Source organism: Melozone crissalis, unplaced genomic scaffold (assembly GCF_028551555.1).
Source record: "Melozone crissalis strain CALT ecotype California unplaced genomic scaffold, PUWL_Pcris_2 ptg000008l_1, whole genome shotgun sequence".
Lineage (NCBI taxonomy): Eukaryota > Metazoa > Chordata > Aves > Passeriformes > Passerellidae > Melozone > Melozone crissalis.
In genome coordinates this window covers 18537464-18559157 of record NW_026535786.1, presented here as the reverse complement: position 1 = coordinate 18559157, position 21694 = coordinate 18537464, and the positions used below count along the sequence as shown (strand labels likewise).

At 39.7% G+C, this 21694-nt stretch overlaps 1 protein-coding gene across 1 annotated transcript in view; it reads right to left on the bottom strand.

The window, feature by feature from the left end:
* Positions 1 to 1210: 1210 nt before the first annotated feature.
* Positions 1211 to 21694, bottom strand: part of CFAP44 (cilia and flagella associated protein 44) — a 41304-nt gene continuing 20820 nt past the window's right edge. The window contains exons 16-34 of the mRNA XM_054269863.1: positions 20511 to 20729; positions 19912 to 20054; positions 18767 to 19037; positions 16808 to 16863; positions 16222 to 16384; positions 15756 to 15886; positions 14607 to 14824; positions 14063 to 14228; positions 12582 to 12759; positions 10988 to 11473; positions 9368 to 9571; positions 8448 to 8643; positions 7351 to 7461; positions 5752 to 5882; positions 4522 to 4638; positions 3749 to 3950; positions 2907 to 3067; positions 2008 to 2142; positions 1211 to 1492 (exon numbers count right to left, since the gene is read on the bottom strand). Coding sequence (XP_054125838.1) covers positions 1358 to 1492; positions 2008 to 2142; positions 2907 to 3067; positions 3749 to 3950; positions 4522 to 4638; positions 5752 to 5882; positions 7351 to 7461; positions 8448 to 8643; positions 9368 to 9571; positions 10988 to 11473; positions 12582 to 12759; positions 14063 to 14228; positions 14607 to 14824; positions 15756 to 15886; positions 16222 to 16384; positions 16808 to 16863; positions 18767 to 19037; positions 19912 to 20054; positions 20511 to 20729 — 3423 coding nt within the window. The 3' untranslated portion in view covers positions 1211 to 1357. The remainder of the gene's footprint in view (positions 1493 to 2007; positions 2143 to 2906; positions 3068 to 3748; positions 3951 to 4521; positions 4639 to 5751; positions 5883 to 7350; positions 7462 to 8447; positions 8644 to 9367; positions 9572 to 10987; positions 11474 to 12581; positions 12760 to 14062; positions 14229 to 14606; positions 14825 to 15755; positions 15887 to 16221; positions 16385 to 16807; positions 16864 to 18766; positions 19038 to 19911; positions 20055 to 20510; positions 20730 to 21694) is intronic.

Here is a 21694-nt window from a genome sequence, read left to right as displayed (position 1 = left end):
CTTTAGTCTTTGCTGTGCCTGGCTCTAAGCTGATTCCTCACCCAGAATGAGCCCTTTCTTTTTCACTTGCAGACCTACAGCAAGCAGGACATCTGGGGAAAGGTGACATTTTCCTGCAGTTGGAGTTTTCCAGATAGACACTGGTGATGCTGAGTCTGGGGTCTTGTTCCCTGTCTCCAGCTGAGTCTCTAGATATGTAGCTACCCAGCTGGCACTGTATGTCCTTGCCCTTTGTTAGGCAAGGGATTGGTGCCAGACAGCCTGGGCTCCAGCCATTTCCTACCTCCCAGGGCACAACCTGCAGCTGCACAAGAGCTCCCAGCACCCGGTGCATTCCTCAGCAGGGACCCCCTGTAAGGGTAGGCTGCACGAGCACCATTCACACACTTGTGCTGGGACCAGCAGGAAGTTCTTGTGCCTGGCTGGGATATGGCTGGAGGCCTGCTCAGTGTACACCAGACAGAGACACAAAGACCTGTGGCAAGAGGTGGAAAATGGGGAAGAACAGCGAGAGCAGCTGGAGGTTTTTTAATTTATTCAATTAAAAATTAGCATCTCAGGAGCCTTGCATGGGAAGAACACAACCCCTCCAGCCTGGGGATGAAGGAAGGTTTCACAATCAGGCAGGGTAAGTGCTGTAAATGATCACATACTGCCACCACACCAAATGAGAGAGGCAAAAAAGAGCAGTACCTGGAAACACAGAGCTTGGCCCTCTGATGGATCAGGCGGCTGCAAGCCAGTGGAATTACGGGCTGACTTTCCATTGTTACACCCTCCTCCTGCCAGTAAATGCCATGTCCTTCCCTGAGGAGAAAGGCCCCTTTGCTTTCTCCTGGCCAGTAGTGTGTCCCTGGACTCTAACTAGCTCAGTTAGCAGAGCAGGGCCACTGCTGCTCAACAGTAACAACTGCTTGCTTGAGGCAGATTTCTTTTACCATCTTTGGGAATGAATATTTGCCCCAAGGAAACTTCAAACCAGCTTCCCACAGTCACTTGTTTGAAGATGGACACAGACATAATCCACACATATGGACACATACAGCACACCTTGTCCAGTGCAACCCTCTGCAATGGACTGATAACGGTATTTAGTAGTTTTATTTGCTATTTTTTATTCCAAATATGTTGTTACAGTAATATTTTGATAGAAAAACACAACTCTTTACAACTAAACCCCTGGATAGCCAAACCAATTAATTTTGCACTTCCAGGCATGACTGCTGCCACAGTTAATTTTAAGGGTGACTTGGACTGTTAGTTACTATTTCTGAACAGGGAGTTTGAATCTCAGAGTCTTGTGCTAAAGCTTGTAGAAAGAGGCACCCACCTTTTCTGCTAAGGAAAGCAAGTTCTTTCACATCTCATCTACTCTGCCCTGGCTGACTTCCTCTCTCAGAAGGGCCACCTCACAAGTCATGTGCATGAGCCGTGACTCCAGCCGGGCTGTCTCTTTGATGTCAGCACTTCGGGTGCCCTCAAATTCTCCGCCCTGTAGATTAAAAAAAAATGGAGAGGGAAATAATGGCTCCTAGAAAACACGGAGAATTAACAGTGGAAATTTATTTCAAATAGGGAAAGTGAAGTTTGCCAAGAACCAGGACATACCCATGACTTTTCCCCACTTTAGTCAGAACTATGTGAAAGACTGAAGGTTCACTAACTTAGACTTCCTCCCTGATACAGAGCAATAAATTCACTTCTCATTGTAATGCTGTTACATGATTGTAATATGACTGCTTCCATGTGACAAAGGAATATTCTTTTAATTCCTTCAAGGCATATTTTAATTAGAAATTAGTTTGTTTCAGTCTTAGAAAGCAGCACAGTAAGAAATTGCAGAGATGGTAAGGTAAGGAGCAGCCATTCAGCCTGTCCCACTCCTAGCCCAAACTGCTGACTGCAGAGCAGGATGTGAGACTGGGGAGCTGGGGAGGGCCAGATGATCACTTACCCATTTCTGAACAGTCCCAAACCTGCAAGAACTGCAGTGGCTACAAGGCTCACCTGACCAGTTGTCAGTGATTCCAGCTCAGTTTCAAGCTGATGCTTTTCATGGCAAAACCTGTTCAGCTGGTGCAGCTTGCTGGTGTTTTCCCTTGTTAGCTTTGCTAGCTGATGCTGCAGGACCACAATTTTTTCCTAGAAAGATGTAAAAAGTCAATCTGGGATGAGAGAGGACAAAAAGTGTGGAGTGGGGAAGAAGTTCTAGGCGCAATGTAAATGTCACAGGTAAACAACAGACTGATCCTGCCACACCACCAGGCAGGATCTGACACACAGTACCTTTAGTGCAGTGTCATCTTTTTGTTTTTAATATATCTAAATTACAAATGCCTAAGTAAGTAAAGCAGTTAGGCAAAAGTGTAAGGAAAAGAAAGCTATTAGGTACATAGTATTTCTGTACCCTCCTGTGCCCTTCTGTAAAGGCAGCATAAGTGTGTTGCCTGCTTGCACCACAGCAGCTGAGCCTTAGGCCCCACCAAAAGAAGACATGAACTTTTCAGACTGCACAGATTGGCACACCAGGCATGAGCCAGAGCCTGCCCTGTACTCAAAGTCTCTCACCAAAGGCAGTAAGAGAAAGCAGGAGGTGCTGAATGCCACCTGAGAACCAGAGAAAAGCACTCTGCAAGAGCTTCATGTAGGGAATGTGTTTGAGGAAAGCAAAACAGAGAGATCAACTACCTCCATGAAAAATAGGATGTGCACCAGCAACTGGAGCAGAGGTAGCAATGATGATGGGAAATTGGAGTTGAACACTATGGTCTATTAAGGATAAGTTAAAAAAAAATCAAATATGAGCAAGTTGACAAAAGATTTTAGTGTAACTTTTCAGTCCCCAGGAAAACGAAGCCTTAACAGATCATCACAACACGTGTCTTCTTCCTCTTCCTGCTACTTACCTCCCATTCTTTGAGCTCCACAAAATGCTCGTACTCTTTCTCCATTATTCTCACTTTCATCTGCTCCCTAGGTATATTAACAGAGTGTACTTGAACTGCTTCAAAATCAACCAGCCGACCAAACTTCTCCATCATCAGATTATTGCACCTCTCCTCCAGTCCTAACAGAGGGACATGGGCACAAATGGCAGCACTGTCATTCACTGGTTTACAAGAATTTCTGCCTTATCTCAGCTTTTTGTCTGAGCCCTTTGATATTTGCTCTGTAATAAATAATTCACACAAAACCACACAGAGCTCACAGCTGAGTCATGCCATTTGTCCTTGCCCATGATGATGCCTGTGTGGCCACTAAGCCGGTCCTAGTAAACCACTCTTACACCACAGGCTGTATAGGGCCTTTGCAGGTCTGGTGGTGCTAGACACAACTTTGGGTTTGCCTCCTGGGAAACTGTTTTGAATAGGCCTTGTTTCCTTCTTCAGATGTTCCAAAGGGGAGGAAATTACCAGAAAAAGCTTATGTATCTTTGGAGAAACTACTTTTATCCTAGGAGTTCTGGTTTACAAGCAGAAATAGCAAACATGTGTCCAGACTTCCAGTGTCTCATCCTAGTCAGCTCTACTTATACTAAGTTCCCAAATTGGCACAGCCTGATGACTCTGCAATGCTGGAGAACCACTACTCCATCAAAACAATCTACTTGATCTGTTCTATTTTCTGCAATTACTCTCTGTGATATCCATGCAAGTATAGAGCCAGATGCTGTGAGTTACCCACAGCCAGTGAGAGGGACAGAAGGAATATTAGCAATGCTGTATTGTTCAGAGTCTTTGTTACTCACCTTGAATCTCCATCTCCATCTCCTTTTTGTCCTGGATAAGCTGCTTATGTTGCTCCTTGGCCTTCTTATGGATCTCCCTTTGCATTATCTTTTCATTACGTAGGTCCACAATTCTCTTTTTCAGGTACTGCAAGGACTGATTGGTAAATACTAAAGTCTGGGAGAAGTCACGGGGCATCTCCCCATCATCCAAGCACTGCACCTGCAAAAGCAGCCAGAAATAAGCAAGGCTGGCTTTACTTCTTAAGGGCGATGGAGATGTCTCTTCATATAAAATGTGTGCGCAATAGAGAGGTAATGAGTGAGGTGGGCATGGGCACAACTTTTTTTTAGGCCAAGGAATTGTGTGAATGAATGCATTGTACCCAATCTGACATTATTGAACTGGGCAGAATTCCCATTAATTTCAATACTTTTTGGGGATTTTTGGATTTGTTTTTCTGGGGCGGTGTTTCATTTTTTTTCCCCCACGAGAATATCAGTAGGTATGGACTTGAAAGAGAATACCACGCCAAACCTATACAGCACTTGAAGACTATGCACATTTCAGCTATAGGCCAGCCTGCCTGTCCTTACCTCATTTCTGTCATTACAGGAGAAGGGGAAAAAAAGGGAATTCTAGAGGAAATAGCAGCATTAAGTTCAGTTAATGGCACTTCCTTCCCAGGAGACCATAGTGAATCAGGAACTAAGAGCCCTAAAGAACAGTAACACTGTTGTTTAGTTGTACACAGGCTACTCTGCATGTGCAGATGCACAGCATCTTGAATTACCTGATGGAGTCTCAAAGGCACAACTACATCCAGCTCATTCAGTTTGTGCAGCTTTTCCCACTGAAAGGCCTCCAGTTCCCTGTTTTTTGTGTCCAGACTGGTTTCTATTTCTTTTGCCTGCAGAAAGACAAATTGTGGACAAACAAAATCCTGTGATACTTAGAATACACAAGGCAACAAGGTTCTGTTAGAGTTCCTGATTCAGAGGGGAAAAAAAGTATATAAAAATGTGGTTTTTTTAAACTACATATAATAGGTGAGTTTCATAGGCAAACCCAAGGATTATCTACATATATTCAAGCAAAATTCTAACCTGAATACCTCTGCACACATGTACACTTGTGAATGTCTCCTTAGAGCTGCCCTGTATGTATCAAGAGACAGCTGCTTTGTTTAGCATCTAAAACACTTGTACATCTACAGAGCCTGCAAGATAATTTTTATTGTGTTATGCCTGGAAATGCTTATTGATTCTGCATGAGAAAGAAACAATTCAGACTCAAATGTCATGCCCCAGGGTGAATATGTGGCAGCTGGCACTTAGGAAAACCTTTAAAAACTAAAAAAATTTTGTATGTTAAGCATGCTTGATGGAACATTTTTGAGACAAAAAAAGTGCAGGACTTGCACAATGCTATTTTGGTAGCGCCCTCTCTCTTCCAGATAACCCTTCAAAATAAGATATTTTTTGATCAGTAGAAATCAAATTTCTTAATGAATGCAGGAGTTCAAAAAGGCAAAATGGAAAATTTGTACCAAAAGTTTATTCAGTGATTACCTGTGACAAAGAGCAACGGAAAATAACTAAAAGCAAAAGAAATAGATGGAAGAATAGAATTTTTATGCATTTATTTTAACCTGGATTTGTGTTAGGGTAAGTATTCTTCAATCTCTGTTCCTGTACACACACACAGACTAGGCCAGACCACACCATGTGTTTCACCTGAACCAGAGAATCCAGTTCCTGCTGCTGCATGAGGTTAGACAGCTGGGAAGGAACTGATCTAAAGCCTGGATCCAGCCCCATGAAAGCTAAGGTTGGACCAACTTGATTTACCCTTTTCAGGTAACCCATGTTGAGCTGCCTCCTGCCTCTGTGCTTCCACAGGTATCTCTTCCTAAATGGAGGCCTCTCGGAGGGTTAGGGTTCTGTTTTTAAATCTTAGACCAGCACTAATCACTAGCACTACATTGAACATGCTGATGCTTTCTGAGAAAACACTAAAATACCTTTATGGCCAAGGCATTATATTCCTTTTTGAGGTCAGCAGCAGCTTTCTTCTCCTCTTGTAAAGCCTTCTCAATGCCTATGCGCTGCTGCCGGAGCTGGATGGTGTTCAGAAAGAGATCCTCACTGCACCCTGAGAGGGAAAGGGTCAAAGAAGAGCTTACTTTCACTGTGACTACTCTGGAATTACTGATTAGAGCTGGTACCTTCTCCTGCTGTGCACATTCCCAGCATTGGCCATAATAACAACATGGGTTTGGTTCCCTAGAGCTTCCTTAAACATAAACCCATGGGCCACGTGCCCCCGTGAACAGGTGACTGTCTTGGATGGATCTTTTTCTTCTTTACATTCAGTCAAGGCAGCTTGTTTCCAGAAGTCGGATTAAATGCATCAAAGCCAGCATTAAAGGCAAGTGCTCAAAAATGAGCTTTTGTAAGCAATGCAGCTCCAGTAGCGTTGCAGTAAAATCTTCAATTATGTGCGCATGTAGTTGTTTCTCCATAGCCCCCTTCACTATAAATTATGAACTTGCTGTAGGGATCATTTATAGCTCTACTTGTAAACAAAGCTGTATTTCATGGAACCCGTGTCATGGTAAGGAAGATCTGTGAATTTCTATCTAATACTGTGATTTCAGTAATGCTTAGCAAATGCATAATTATGCCCAAATCTGCAGGCATAATAATAAAAAAGAGAGCCCAATAAAGGCAAAAAAAATTCCACATAAAGGGACAAATATGAAGGTACTAATGCAACAGGTAATTACCCTATTAAATTAGCAATTTGGACGTTTTAAGCAAGAAATAACAATCTTTATTTCTTCCCAACATTCCATTGAAAAATGAGATGAACAAGGAGTTAACAAAAAATTCAATTTGTGGAAATGATTTTAAAATCCAATTTTAAAAAAAAAAGGGAAGGCATATTGTTGGTAAGTTAGAACTTGAAAATGAAGGAGTGCTGCTGCACGGTCATTGACACATCACTCAAAGATTAAAAAAAAAAAAATCTGAATTAGCTAAGCTTGTACAAAAGAAAAGGAGAGAGAAAGATTGCCTGCCTTTTTTGAATGCACAAATGAAGAGGTTTCTGCAAAGTAAAGCTACTAACTTTTCAGAGCAGCCTAGCAACAGGCAATTGCTGCATAAATCCACGAGGTGGTAACAAAGAGCTTCAATTAACAGCATGAGGATCCCCTCAGAATTTCCCTGAACAGAGAGGGATCCAGCCAGGCCACGCAGCTGGTCTCCAGAGAGCACAGCCATGCCACTGCTCCAATCCAAAAAGGAAACTTTTCTCTCCAGATAACAGCCATGAAATGGTGAATGCTTCTTTACCCAAAAGAATTAATTCTTAGTGCTTAGCTAAGTTTTATTTTTCCAAACTTTTTTAATTAGGGTAGTCTACACTACCAGCAGTTTTATTGTCTTGACCAAAGTTTCCCAGGGAAAAATGCTGCACACAGAAGGGGTACACAAATTCCACTCCTTCATGACTTTACCATGCAGTGAATAATTTTAAAAATCTGTGTTTTCTTTCCAAACACATGATGCTGCCCCTAAAGCTAAACAACAAGACAAGGAAATAACAGCTTAGGTACCTTCTGGGCAAACTGAGTCATCAAAGACTATGCGTTCAGATCCACCATTTTCTTCATCAGTCTTTAAGTCAGGCTTTTCATCATCCTCCTCTTCATTCTCATTTTGTTCACCTGAAAGAAACAGGCACTGGCTTGCAAAATGCTCCAGACTCACCAGCCATGCATTATGCCAATGTGCTGGTGAACACAAGCCCAGCAACAATGAAAGATCACTCTGGTAATATGTGAATCCAGGCCCCTTGTGCCTATTGCTTTGATCTGATGTGATGTTTTCACAGAAAGGAAAAAGAAAAAAGGGAAAGGGAAAGAGCAAGAGAGAGAGAGAGATATCACCTAGTAGTAGTACAGGCACAGATGCAGCCCATGTTTTTGGGACTTATATTCAACATATTTTCTCTCTTTATATGTGTTAGGAATTTGAACAGCATGGGTTTAGCATTCTACCAGAGAGATTAATCAACCAAGCAGAATATGGAAGCACAAATCTGTCATAAAACATCACCATTGCCTGCACTTTTTGCTAATCATGTCCCACTGGAAATCAAAAGCCATGTCAGAGAGAGCACAAGTATTTTAGCTCAGTAGGACTGCCTAGCTTTAACAGCTTAAAACTGAGTCACTAAGATGAATGAAATCCTTTTGTAATAGGTTTAGTCCTGTGAGTAATAGATGATTGCAGACTAGGTTTATGATCTCTCATTAGTCAATGGACAGAGTAAAGCAGAATGCCACAAATGTGACAGACTAATCACTTATCCATAGCTCCCATTGATAAAGCATGGGAAGCACCATGCCTCTTCCTCTTACCAATTATCAGTCCTCGGTATTGACTTACAGGGTGTAAATTGCAGGAGCTGTTATCAGACCAACTGCAGTCATATTAGAAACTGAATTACATCATAGTTATCATTCAAGATGACAGCCACAGAAGACATTGCCAGTCTATAAACAAATCTGGGTAGATTTGACCTACGGGCTTTTGAACTGACTGGAGTGTTGTGTGTACTCAGGGCTCCAGCTAGACCAAGAGACATGTACTTGACCACACGGAAATATGTATAACAAATCCATAAAGCAAAAAGAACAAAATCTCCAACCTGCTTTTCTTCTTACTTCTTCTTTTTCCAAATACACAACTTCCTTCTTTAAAATATCTGTCAGAACATCAGCAAATTCATTGTTTTCTCCAAGGGATGCTTCGAAGCTGGCATAAAGAGCTTTCTCACGTTCCTCAAGCATTACAATCTCAGACTTTCTATCCTCCATTTGTGCAAGGCAGCTCTTCAATTTTGACTAAACAAACAAAAATATATTTCAGTTAAAAGGTACAGCTCATGTGTACCTATATAGGATGCATCTGTGAAGATCTGGAAATGCAAAACTTGTCTGTCTCTCTTGATTAAACCCATGGTTCAATCAAGCATCGCCTAGGAATATGTTCTTAAAGGATGTGATTAGTCACTTATGACATATCATGAAGGATCTATTAAAATACAGATGTTAAGATCATTAAAAAATTAAGTATTGGAAGTTAGAATGTCACTTTAGGACATGAAACAGACACGGACACTGGATTTTCCAAGGCAAAAAAAGACTTTTAATTTTTGACTCCAACATTTATAGATATCGGAAAGTGACAGTGGATTGGAGGGTGACAGTGACACTGTCACTCTCCAATGAGACTGGATAAACTAACAGTCTATCAAATTTCTTTTCCTCCGTAAAAAAATGCAAAATAGTAAGTTATTTACATAAAGTGTGAAAGAAAGTTCATTACAAGAATGTAAACATCAGAAGGCTTAGAAAAACTTAAAAAACAGGGCGACATCAGAAGTGACCATCCTATTAGGCTGATCATCAAGAGTTTTTTGTTTTTCAAAATTTAGCACTAGTCACTGGATTGGTGCTAAAACAAAGCCAAGGGATGTCACCATTTACTTTATGGTTTACTTTTGTTTCAAGTCATGCACTAATGGTACTGTTAAATTTAAATTAATGTTACACGTGGTCTACTTACATGTATGTCCTCCTGTTTATTGATGATAGCACAAATTTGCTCCTCAAGAAGATCCTCATGTATCTCAAGTTTCTTCAGGATAAGCAGCTCTTCGCAGCATGTGATGCAGCGCAGATCAGCACTTTTCATCTGCACATCCATCTTCAGTTTCTTGTGCCGCAAAAGGCGGAGTTCAGCATCAAAGTTGATCACCAGTGTGTTGATCTGGAGCAAAGTAGTGTGAAATCAGGAACAGGAAAAGTATTTCCAGTGCAGTTAAACATGCAAAGCTAGAGAAGGGAGCAGAACGGAAAAATTCTCTCTGCCAAATCAACAACTCAGAAATGTTATTTCCTAGAGAGTAGTGATGCACTTTGAAACACAAAGTTAATCCCAAGTCTTTGTCTTTGTTCTCAGCATAATAGTAAAAGAATCACCAGGGCTTCACAGGAATCTTTCACTGCATCCGCTCCATCCCTGAAGTATTTTAGTCTTCAGAGAATGTTTTGGAGTAGTCTGTAGTTTACAGTAGTTTATATAACAATCCCAGATGCATCAATAAATAACTCTTCTGTCTTGACAGACTTCTTTTGAAACAGCTGCCAGCTCTTCACTTAGACATTTACAGCAAAATAAGTACTAGCAGCTGCTAACATTAACTTACAGGTGTGTGATGTTCACAGCAGAATTTGGGTATTCCCTCATAACCTTCATACACATAAACACAAGGGTGTCTGTGTTGAGGCAGACCAAAGAATCAACTCCCAGTAGCAGATATTAGAGGAGAGATGCTAAGAAATGGAGCAAACAAGTGAACAGTGGCATACCTCTGCTATACAGCTCTCTTAAACTCTGACTTAGGTGCATCCTGAGTTTGAAGCAGTATACTTGTGTTCAACAGTTTTGAATGGATTTTTTCCACACTATCAAATTATAGCTTCCCCCATGTTCTAGTGCTGAGCTCCAAAGCTTAGCTAATTGTTGGATAGGAAAACTATTTTCACTTGCATGCTTCAACCTTTCTATGTAACCATTTCATTTGATATCTCTCCTTCTTTTAGGACATTATTCCTACTCTCCTTTTCTATGCTATTCAGAATTTTATCACATCTCTAAAACCATTTCAGTTGGCTTTTTTGCAGGCCAAAGATACATTATCCACTTAGATGTACCTTTTAAAGAATCTTTTCCGTGACTAAGCATTTTGGTTACTCTCTTTTGTACCTTTTCTAATCCTACAAAGTAATTTTTAGACCAAAAAGTTGAGACTACAGTTATTGAAGAGCTGAGAACATGAATCTACAAAGTTGTAGTGATGCTGCTTTTTAACTCTGTAATTTTTCAAGTTATGTCTAACATTTTACTTTTCTTTTTTTTTCCCCTTTTTTTTTGGCCACTAAGATCACAGCTTCATGTCACAATCAGTAAGAAATCTAAGATATCTTTCAAGTGATAATAGTCAGAACACAGGTTATATTTATGGATTTATACTGATTTCCACTGTAAATTTGCAATAGTTAGCATTTTCTGGGACTGCAGAAAGGCAAGACTAGCTGCAATCCTGAGACTGAAGGGGTTTTGGTTTCATTTATGAACCAGTGGGATTTTTTAATCTGACAAAAATAACTTTCAATTTCCTACCTTTTTAATCAAGGTCTCCTGCAAGTACAGATTTTTTATCTTCTCTCTCATTAAAATTTCCAGTTCCATTTCTGTTGGCTCTACTTTCTCCATCTTATAAGCCTCCTGCTTCCCTGTGACCACAGCTGATGCATCTCCAGCCTGCACCATGGCATCACCCTCTTCCATAGGAAGAGTTTTTAGAAACACGTGCCTAAATGCGCGGAACGAGGCACATCCTTCCAGCGGCTCCTCCAGCTCTGCCGTGGCCTCCTGCTCCTCTTTGAACTTTAGGAGGACGTCACTGCTGCACTCAACTACCTTTTCAGGAACCTCATCTGGGTGTAACTGAGGGATCCGGGGAATAGGAAGATGTTCTGATACATCTAAGTTTGCCTGTATGGATTTGACTTCCTTCACTAAACTTTGGATTTCATCAATAGTAGAAACCTTGAGATCCCTCAAAGACACAATCTCTTTGTTCATATTCACTTTCGTCTTATGGATCTGCAAAGGAAAAACTATTTTAGTAGGATTCCCCACCACAGGAAGCAGTCTTACCCAACTCAGGAAGGCTAACTTTAGGATTATTAAACATTCTGTGATAATGGGACACTCTATTAGTTGACTCTTTTTACGTAAAGTAATAATTGTGATCTATTCTCATTAGATCTATATCAATATAGATCTATATCAATATAGATCTATGTGATCTATTATCATTAATATACTTGGCAGAAACTTCTCTGATCTTTATAGAAGAAAATAACACACCATCCACCTGAAGCAACTGGAATTCCTCATCTGTATAAACCCAGAATTTATGACAAGAACTACTCCCTTTGTTTGCTCTAATGAGTTGGGTTAATCACTGGCTATCTGACAGCATCAGCACTACAGAATGAGACTAAAATGATCAAACAAATCCCCCGAGACTGTGGCATTGCTTCTGTGATGCTTAGGCCTTGCTGTCAAAGTTATCCAGTATCACTCTTTTGCACTCCAGCCAAATACAATTAAAAACCATTCCTATGAGAAGGATAGGGGGAAAAATCAGAGGGAAAGCAACAAAGATACTGCACAACATTTGAACTTATTGTGTCTTCAAGGTTGAAAGATGTGTGGTGACTGTAGGCGTTCTACCATAGCAAGGTGGGTCCAAAAAACCTGGTTTCTCAGGAAGATTCCAATTTCAGGAGCAGCAATTGCCAAAGTGCAAATACAGAGAGGCCACACTAGAACACCTGTCCTCACCCAAATCCCTGTTTTTGTAAAGGTATTTCATGGCAGGAGTTATTTAGCTCAGTGTTTTTACTAGATTATAAGACTTGTAATTAAAAGAGACAGATGTTCCTGCTGAAATACTAGTAAAGATAAATTCTCTTTCTCATTTATAAAGAGTCAACCTGGAATGATTCAGTTTTGGGTTTGCTGGAACACAAGACAGTTCACAAGAGAATGGCTGATTTGTAACTAAAGCTTACTCAAAACAGCCATCTGTCCTTCAAGGCCTATTCCCACACTCACTTTCAATTCCTTTAAAAAATTTCTCCAGTGATTATTACACTATCCTCACTTCCTCTCAAAAAGTGGGGCTATATACAGTTTTACATACCAAGTCTTCCAGGATTGCAAGCTGCATCATCTTCTTTTCAGTGTTTATACGCTCATCTTCAGTGAGTGTGTAGTTGGTGGCACTCTTCAGCCTGTAACATCCTATAGTCTCCCGTGCTTCTTTGATGTCCTCAGCATCTTTGGAATTCTCATGGCTATGTCTAGGTTTGCTCTTATATCTGGTAGGTACAAAATAAAGCTGAACTTCAAGACAGAAAACATACAAATAAACAAACAGTCACTTCATACCCTCTTACTTGTGCAGCAAAGTTTGGGAGGTGAAAGAGTGATAGCATCTCTTTCAGAAAAGAATGGCTACTTTGGAAAGAATATCCTGGCACATTTAAATGAAAATCCCAGATATTTTTTTCCCCCCTAAGAACTCTTAAACAGCTCTGCCATGGGAAAATTTAAACCTTCACACTCAGACTTAACCCAGACTGAGTTCTGGGTTAAGTGAGCACATGCTGCTATCAATTTCAGGGAGCCACACATCAACAATCTACCAGTCTGTAGCACAGAATACTTGATCCTACTCTACATTGGTAAACACTCAATAACCTTAAAAGCTTTGTATTCTGACTCTACATTGGTCCTATTCCCTGCCATTCATCTCCTAAGGAAGAACTTCCATGAGCATAGAATGGTTTGGATTATAAGGGACCCTAAAGATCATCTCGTTCCAGTGCCCCTGACATGGACAGGAGCACCTTCCACTAGACCAGGTCACTCAAAGCCCCATCTAACCCAGCCTTGAAAAAGTGGTCATTCAAAGATAAGGCTTAGGTTAGATATTTGGAAAAGGTTCTTCACTCAGAGGGTGGTTGGACACTGGAACAGCCCTCCCAGGGAAGTGGTCACAGCACCAAGCCTGACAGACTTCAAGGAGTGTTTGGACAATGCCCTCAGGCACAGGGTGTGACTCTTGAGGCTGCCACATGCAAGGATAGGAGTTGGCCTTTGATGGTCTTTGTGGGTCCCTTCCAACTCAGGAAGAAACTATGATTCTGTGAAAGATGTCCTGTCCCCTTTTCTTGCTGCTCAAGATAAAGACCAGCGTGGAACATGACAGCATATCACAAACACTCCCATGAAGGCTGAGACGCTAAGACTGCTGACCTAACCCAGCTGTTACAGGGTCTGCTCCATGAGGGGCTGGCAGGATTCACTTTGAGTTGACTGTAATGGTGTAGGTGTCCCTCAGTCATGAGCAATTTAGACACATTTTACTCCCTATCTGAAAATACAGCTACCGAGCTGGATTCAAATTTGATAATATTTTACAGGAACCATAGAAACTAAATATATTCTAATGCTCTCTCGAGACTTGGAAATACATGAAAACTCATCTGTTTTAAATACAACCCTTAGGAATATAAAAACCTAAGCAGGGAGATTATGGTGCCATATGACACCTAAATGGCATTACTAGACCTCAAACAAGAAGAACTAAAAGGGAACAGAGTCCAGTTCAAGACTCACAATTCATGCCATTCTGCCCTCCTCTTCATGATCTTGGCTTTCAGTGCATCATATTTCTCAATGAGTCTTCTGATTTTCTGACGTCTGCTTTCTATATAACGCGTGGTTGGCTTTTGGACATCTGGTGTCTTCAGCCTTTCAGCCTCATTCTCAAAAGCTACACTTCCTGAAACAAGATATAACCATGTGAAAATGTAATACCATGCAGCACAGTGCAGTTCCAGCCACTGGAAACTCCCTCAGACAACTCCTGTAGAACTGATGTAAATTAGTTCCATTGTAGCGGATGTTTTGTAAGTATTCAGGTTCTTTGACTGACTTTTAGTCACATTCTACCCACGCAGCTGACAGACAATTGCTGAGATTGATCTAAACATGGAAAACCATATTTGAGTGTTACTTTGTACGTAGGTACTAAAAAACACATTACATCTATATTTCTTTACCTGCACTTACATGTGTATTTTTAACTTGGACTCAGGAACACAAACTGAGTTGAAAGACAGAAATCCTATTACTGAAAGATTTAAATGGTTATCATTACCTCTGTGCATGGGGCTTGTCTCTCTGGAGATCTCCTCTTCTGCTTGTTCTGCCTCTTTACGTCCTGTCCACTTCTCTTTATGTACTGCCCCCTTGCTGTCCTCCTGTTTCTTATCTTGGGCGTATTTCTCAGACACTGTTAGAAGGCTGTAGGTCGAAATCTGATGATTGCTTTGAATAGCATGAACAGTGAGAGTAAATTCCAGAGAGTCCTGAAACCTGGAATCACAAATTAGACAAAACTGTCTGATGTCAGTGGGCACAACATACCATTTCACCTTGACCAAAAGGGCATGAATAGTGTAGTTTTTACTTATTGCACATGCAATCCTTACATATAAATCCACAAGTCAGTAAGTAATTGCATAGCAGGATGACATATGACACTATCTATTGGCTTTTATGCAATCTAGGAATGGAGATGATCAAGAATAAACACATGAAGACTTTTCCCAATATTGAAACTTATACCAGGTTCTTCATGAGAGTAATTTTCATCTTCCACTAAGGACTTGTCAAAAACATGCTCATTCTATCTTTTTTCCCAGTCACATACTCTGTGTGCCTAAGGTGGTTTTTTAATTGTGTGTTTATTTTATTAATTAATGTTTTGCTCTTACCTAGATCTATGAAAACCAACTCAAAATGGACCTCATGCCTAAACTTTTGTTCTTGAGAAAGTTTGTTTTTTAACTTCAAATTGTATAGAGAACATTGTGTTAGCAATGACATTAAAATACCTGACAGACACACAACATGTCTTAAAAACAGGCACTCATTTCCCAGGTTGTTTTTCAACACTTCAGTAAGAGTTCTTGGTTCTTATTGAATTTACTGGCAAAACCCCAGGCAAATAGTCTCAACCAGCTTTCTTCATACAGAAGTGAATCCAAATGAAGTAATTTCCTTCATTTGACTATCTGCATTTTTACCAAAGATTCAATGAAGTAATTACAAATAAATATGAACATATACTCTTGTGTATGTTCCAAGAATAAGTAAGATTCTTAAATAAGAACAGAATCATAACAGAATAGATTAAATACTGATTATATGAGAGAGAAAAAAAATCACATTCTTTTTTCTTGTGGGAGGTACAACTTCATAGACAATTAACCCCATGGAAGGTCAGAAGAAAAGTGGTAATTACTGTTTTTGTAGTTTCTGCAGTCCAATGAATTGTTTCTCATGCTCCCAAGCCAGCTGCTTTTGCACTAACTGGATTCTCTGTAGTGTCTGCCTGTCCAGCTCTTCAAAGATCCTGCGGTCCATCTCAAACTCCTGCAGGAAGACAGAAAACCCAGCATCACATTATTTCGGCTACTAGATCTTCATATAAATATTTTTACCTAGGTGCCTTAGTTGCATGCACATCAACACTATCCTTTATTTCAGAAGCTATCTCCACAGAGAACCAAATTCTTTTCCCGTGCTTCTTGCTTGGCACAAATAATCAGCTGTAATTCAGCTGCGATTCAAAAGTCCATCAATTTATATATTCTTAAAACTACCTTAATCCAAAGCATTGGACATCTTTGGCCCCAACATGGTATGTAGCAACATTTTAGAAGAAGGTGCCTGTAAATGTAAATGATCCTAATAAAAGCCAGGTGTACCTCTCTGTGCAACTGCATGTGCTTGGGCAACTCCTGATTCTTTTGAAGGAGCAAAACAAAGTCTTGTCTCAGGGCACTTAACTCCTCTCTTTTCCTATTTTTCTTTTCTTCAGCTTCCTTCATTTTCCGTTCATGCTCCTCTTTCTGCTTGTATTCCTCAATACTGAAAATGCATAAAAAGGAAATGATGTTATCTCAATGCAAGAGTGGAAAGGTTACAGTTTATATGACCTTTTAGATTTCCTTGATAGTCTTAAATTCCCAGTGAACTCAATGGTTCTTAAGGTAACTTAAAAAGGAATAATCTTCCTGTATATTTACACACTCTTAACATCAAGGGGCTTTGACTTTTTGCTGTCTCTGTAGTATGAAGTTAACTGCCTCATAGTATGATATTTGAATTACTTCCAGAGAAAAATAGATGAAATGGAGAGAAAGCATGAAAAAACTGTGTGTTTCACAAATAAATGACCCAAATTCTGGGTTGATCAATTTGTCCCTCTTCTTTGTAGGCAAAAAGAAATACATGTGAAAAGAGCTTCCAACACTTGAAAATCCTTTTCATCATTATCTATGCATCTCTTACTTGTAGGCATCAGGATCCTTAATGTCTTCAGTAGCCTTCTCCTTCTCAAGACCTCTCTGGAATAAAAACATTGTCTTGTCTTTAAACAAGCAGTTACAGTTCAGCTTTTATAAAGATTAAGACAGAGCTTTCACCACCTCTCACAAAAACAAAAGAAATCTTCATTTTCAATATTACTACCTGGCCTTAAATATTACGTTGTAATGTTTCAAGCAGAAAAAGCAATGAAGTTGGTTTATATGTAAAAAGAACTAATGAAACATTAGGGACAGAGAACACAAATCCTATGACCTCCCCAGTGGCATAAATCATTACATCATTGCTTGTCCTAAGTTCACTCTGTCCCATAACACCTTTGGTTCTCTACCTCCCAGCCCAGTTCTCTTGTCTCCCCTCACAGCCACATTGACAAGAGTCAGTGTGTCACAGGCTAATTCCAAGTTACTTCTGTAATTAGTCTGGTTGGCTTTTGCTGACTGCATAATGGATTCACAATTATTAGCTGTGAAGAATGGCAGATGGATGGACATTGCAGTAGCACAAGCCTCATTTCCCTAGGCAATCATTCTCTGACAAAAGGGGGGGGACTATCACCCAACAATTTAGCTGTACTTAATTGATCTGTAATTTAACTCAATTAGTTTCAGATGATTTGTATTTGATTCTCTAAGAATCTCATTAAGTTTAACGAAGATAGAATTTTTTAAATCTTCCACATGACTTAAAACTAGAACAGATACTTAATGAAGATATACTTTGAAAAGGAAAAACTCTATTAGAATGTTCATTAAGAAATGTTGTTAGCCTGAACAACAGAACTGACCATAAAGGTCTTTATATAGAGCTACTTACATATTTAAAACTATAAATCTGAACATATGCTTATAATTGTATATTAATAACTTCTTGTAATATTGGAGTTAGTAAGGCTCTGATATCAAAGGTTCTAATAATTCACTTTTAGAAAGTAACTCTGGCTCTATTCTCAGTGCCATATGTTCTTGTCATACTGGTAAAGAATTCCAACTAGTCATGAACAATTTAGCTGAATTACCAAAATCACAATTTCCTCTGTCTCTGTTGCCAAGCATCCTTCAAAATGTAGTTACTAACCAGTATTAAAACATATTTAAAAGTTTAATTTGTTTTATGTTGACACTTTCAAGATTTTTTAACTCTACTGAATGTATGGCCACTGTAATATTTATTGTGCACAATGGCATTTCTTTACTTAACAGGTCTCACTGCTTCTTTCAAGTTATATTTATTCAATTCAGACACTCTTAAGACTTTTTAAAAATTCAATGAAGTCTGAACATTTTAGTTGACATCCCTCTTCCTGTGCATTATCAGTAGAACTGCTTCTGAGTTCCAGTGTCATCCATTTAAATGTGCTAAAGATGATCAGCTCTGCAGTGAGTGCAGGACACCTGTAAATTCATTACTACTAATGCTGCCCAAGAGTGAAAGAGCAACAGCATCAGCATCATGTTGTGCTCTTTTGCAAATGTAAAAAAATCCATTGTGAATTTTAGATGAATGGTACTAGATATATGGAGAAAGTACATATATGATATTCTCCAATAGTATTTCTAGAATCCCCATCCAGAGCAGAATCATACTTTACTGGAATTAAACCCAAGAAAGGTATGAAGTAGGAGAAATCCTTGCAATTTTTCATTCCAGGAATATGCATGACTACACCTTTGAGTGGGAAAGCACTGGCAGAATATTACGCATGAATAAGACACACTATGTTTATTTGGAGAAAAACACAAAACACTGAGAAGGAAGAATGCAGTCCCAGAGCCCATTTATTAGGGAACATTTTGCAAGAGCTATTCTTCTAAATAGTTTGGGAAATTTCAGCTTTTGCTGTGAAAGATCTTTAAGAAAAATAATTGAACCATGTTTGCCCATCTGGATTGCTTCATTCCAAATAGGCCTAATTCAACTTACCCTAGGAGGGGGGATCATGACTTTTAGCTCTTTGGGAACCTCTTCCTCTGACAAGAGGTCAAATGTAAAAATGTTTCCATCTCCACCACAGGTAATCAGACACCCATCATCATGGCTACAACAGATCCCCCGGATCTGCCCATTATCGTTGTCATGCACATTCAGGTACCAGTAGTCCTTGAGGGCACCCTCAGAGATGCCTTCCTCCCTGAGAGGATAGGCACGCAGGGAGCCATCCTGCATCCCACAGAACATCAGCGGGGGCTGGGTGCTGTTAAATAAACAACAAGAAAGAGTAATAGCAGCAACTTCTAACAAGCAAGCTCAAAATATTAAAAGAGCTGATCTCGTTTAATAGAAATCACTCTCCCAAGTCTGGAAGCTGAAAGCAAAGTATTTGGACCATTTAGAGTATGTGTGATTCTACTATGAAGTGTTTTGCAGCTAATTGGCTGCACTTGCTATGTATCTTAGAACTACTCTTAGCCCTGAGCTGGGCAGTGTAGCAGACACAAAGTTAAAAATGAGAAAAGCAGATTTTTAGCCCCTGCTCCCCATTTAGTACAGATGGTGGTGAATACAGCCAGCAGTAGATTAAACCCTGAATTAAACCTGCCTCCTTTTGATGCAGAACATGCATATTCTTACAGAGAACCTAATACTGCGAGTCTGAAAAGAATCCAGCCTTTCCATTCATACAGTTCACAGAATGTCCTGAGAAGCCTATATTCTTAGCACTAGAGGGATGGACTGACTGCTCCATGTTCTAATTCTCTTTGTTAACTATGATAAAGAACTGCTGTTCTGTTGATCACTATATGCAGGGACTTCTAAGGGTTCTCCTAGAAACCTTAGAAACCTAAGGGTTCTACAATGTAGGGTGGTTGAGTTCTAGTCTGTACTTACTTGGAAATCCCACTTTTTTGTCTTTGAAGGCCTTTTAAAATTATTCTATCAGACACATGGCTCAGCTATGCCCATTAGGAATTTTAAGTGAAACTCAGTACCAGGAAAATCAGAGAGAGTTCGTGTATACTAGAGTTGAGCCACAATTGAAAAGGGACAAAGGAGCATACACTCCCCCTTCCAAGTTAAATTTCATCAAGCTTTATCCCAGAGCTATTTGTTACATCACAGTATTTTACCAGAAGGAGATTCGGTGAATGGGATTGTTCTCAGTGTTCTTCATAGGAATCACTTCAAAAGGTTCATCCTTCCTCTCCTCAGGGTCTTCTTCGCCACCATGTGAGAATTTGCAATGATAGAGAAACCCTGAGTCGTATCCACCCTGAAGAAGAGAAGGACCATAAGGAAATGGTGACAAAAGAGAACTGAAGCAACTGACCAGGAAAATGCAAATTTCAGAATAATTCTTCCTTTCTTAAGTACCTGTGATAGGTTAGAAAATGCTACCTCCAAACACCTAGAGACCCTATTTATCCACAGACAGAAGTCTGTCATGATCTGTGGCATTAAAAGCCATTCTACCACTATGCTAAAATTCTACCTTCTGCTTGTGAGGGAACAGCTCAGTCTTCGTGCCCATTCAGCCACCACCAAGAAGGGCACCTACTGGATATTAACCAAACAATCTGAATCAGAGTGACACTACTGGTATACTTCACAAAAACCAGTAAAACCAGTCAAGCATGAAAGAAATTGGATGTCCTAGGGATGACAGGTTTCAAAGGGAAAGGATGTCACATCATGCAACCCAATCAATACGAAGTAAAAACTGATTTACCAAGGAAAGCCAAAATTTTCCGGGTGCTGAATAAAAGCCACAGAGGATAGGACTGGGCTCCTCTGGTATGTAGACAGGTGGCAATGGCTCCTCTTCAGCTTCTTCCTCTTTAGTTTCTTCTACCTCAATTCCCAGCTCCTTTTGCTGCTTTATCCATTCAAGCCTTGCCTTCTCCTTCTCTTCCTTTTCTTTCTCTCTCCGAGCAATCTCGTCTTTCAGCTATTACAACAAGCAGAGAAACACAAGACATGAAACCAAGGCACTCCACACATCACTGACTGAAGGAGTCTCATACATGAAATCCAAGGTGGTCCTGGCATTATACATACAAAATATCTACAGAAATCTCCTGTCAACTTAGCAGAGATCAACCAGACTTCATGGGACTCGCCAGTGAAATTCCCCCCTTTCCCTCCTCTGAAGTATCTACTCTTGCTCCTTTGAAACAGAAATAATTTTGAATGACAAGTAGATTTCAACATTTCTTCAGAGAGATTATTCCAAATCTTCACCACTATGCTTACTCCTGCAGAAATCCTAAGTCTTGTCCCCTGCCTGCCCTGGAGAAAGAAAAGAACTGGAAAGCTGAACTCGAATAAGTTCTAGTGCATCACTGGTATGGAGCAAAAGAGAGAAGCTGTAATTGACTTAACTTCTGAACAATGAAGGAAAGATTTATCAAACCTTCAAAATTCTCTTCCATCCAAGCCTAGTATAGCATAAACAAATACCAAACATTCTCTAAAATAATAGCTTCCTAAGAAGATATTAGATAGCTGAACCAGCAAGCCCTTAAATATTATCAGCTGATCTTTGTCTAATACACCTTTTAAAAAATCTCCTGTTCTAGGGATAGGAATAATAAAAATTACTTTTTTTATCACCACCCTTACTGGGAGAAATCTTTCCTTGCATTAGAACATCCTTTTTGTAACTTATTAATTATTTATCTAATTCCAAAGTAAAAAGAAAGCCATTAATATTCTTTCTCTCTGTAGAAACATTTTTTATTTTTAGTAATTGTTTCTCAACATTATTCTTCTAATTTGACTAAAAAACAAAAAGAAAACCAAACAAACAAGAAAACCGACAAAACTCAATACATATTATTTTAATCTTTCCTTTCTCATGCATGCTTTGTGATCATTCTTATAGGTATTGCTGCGAAAAAGCATCTAGAGATC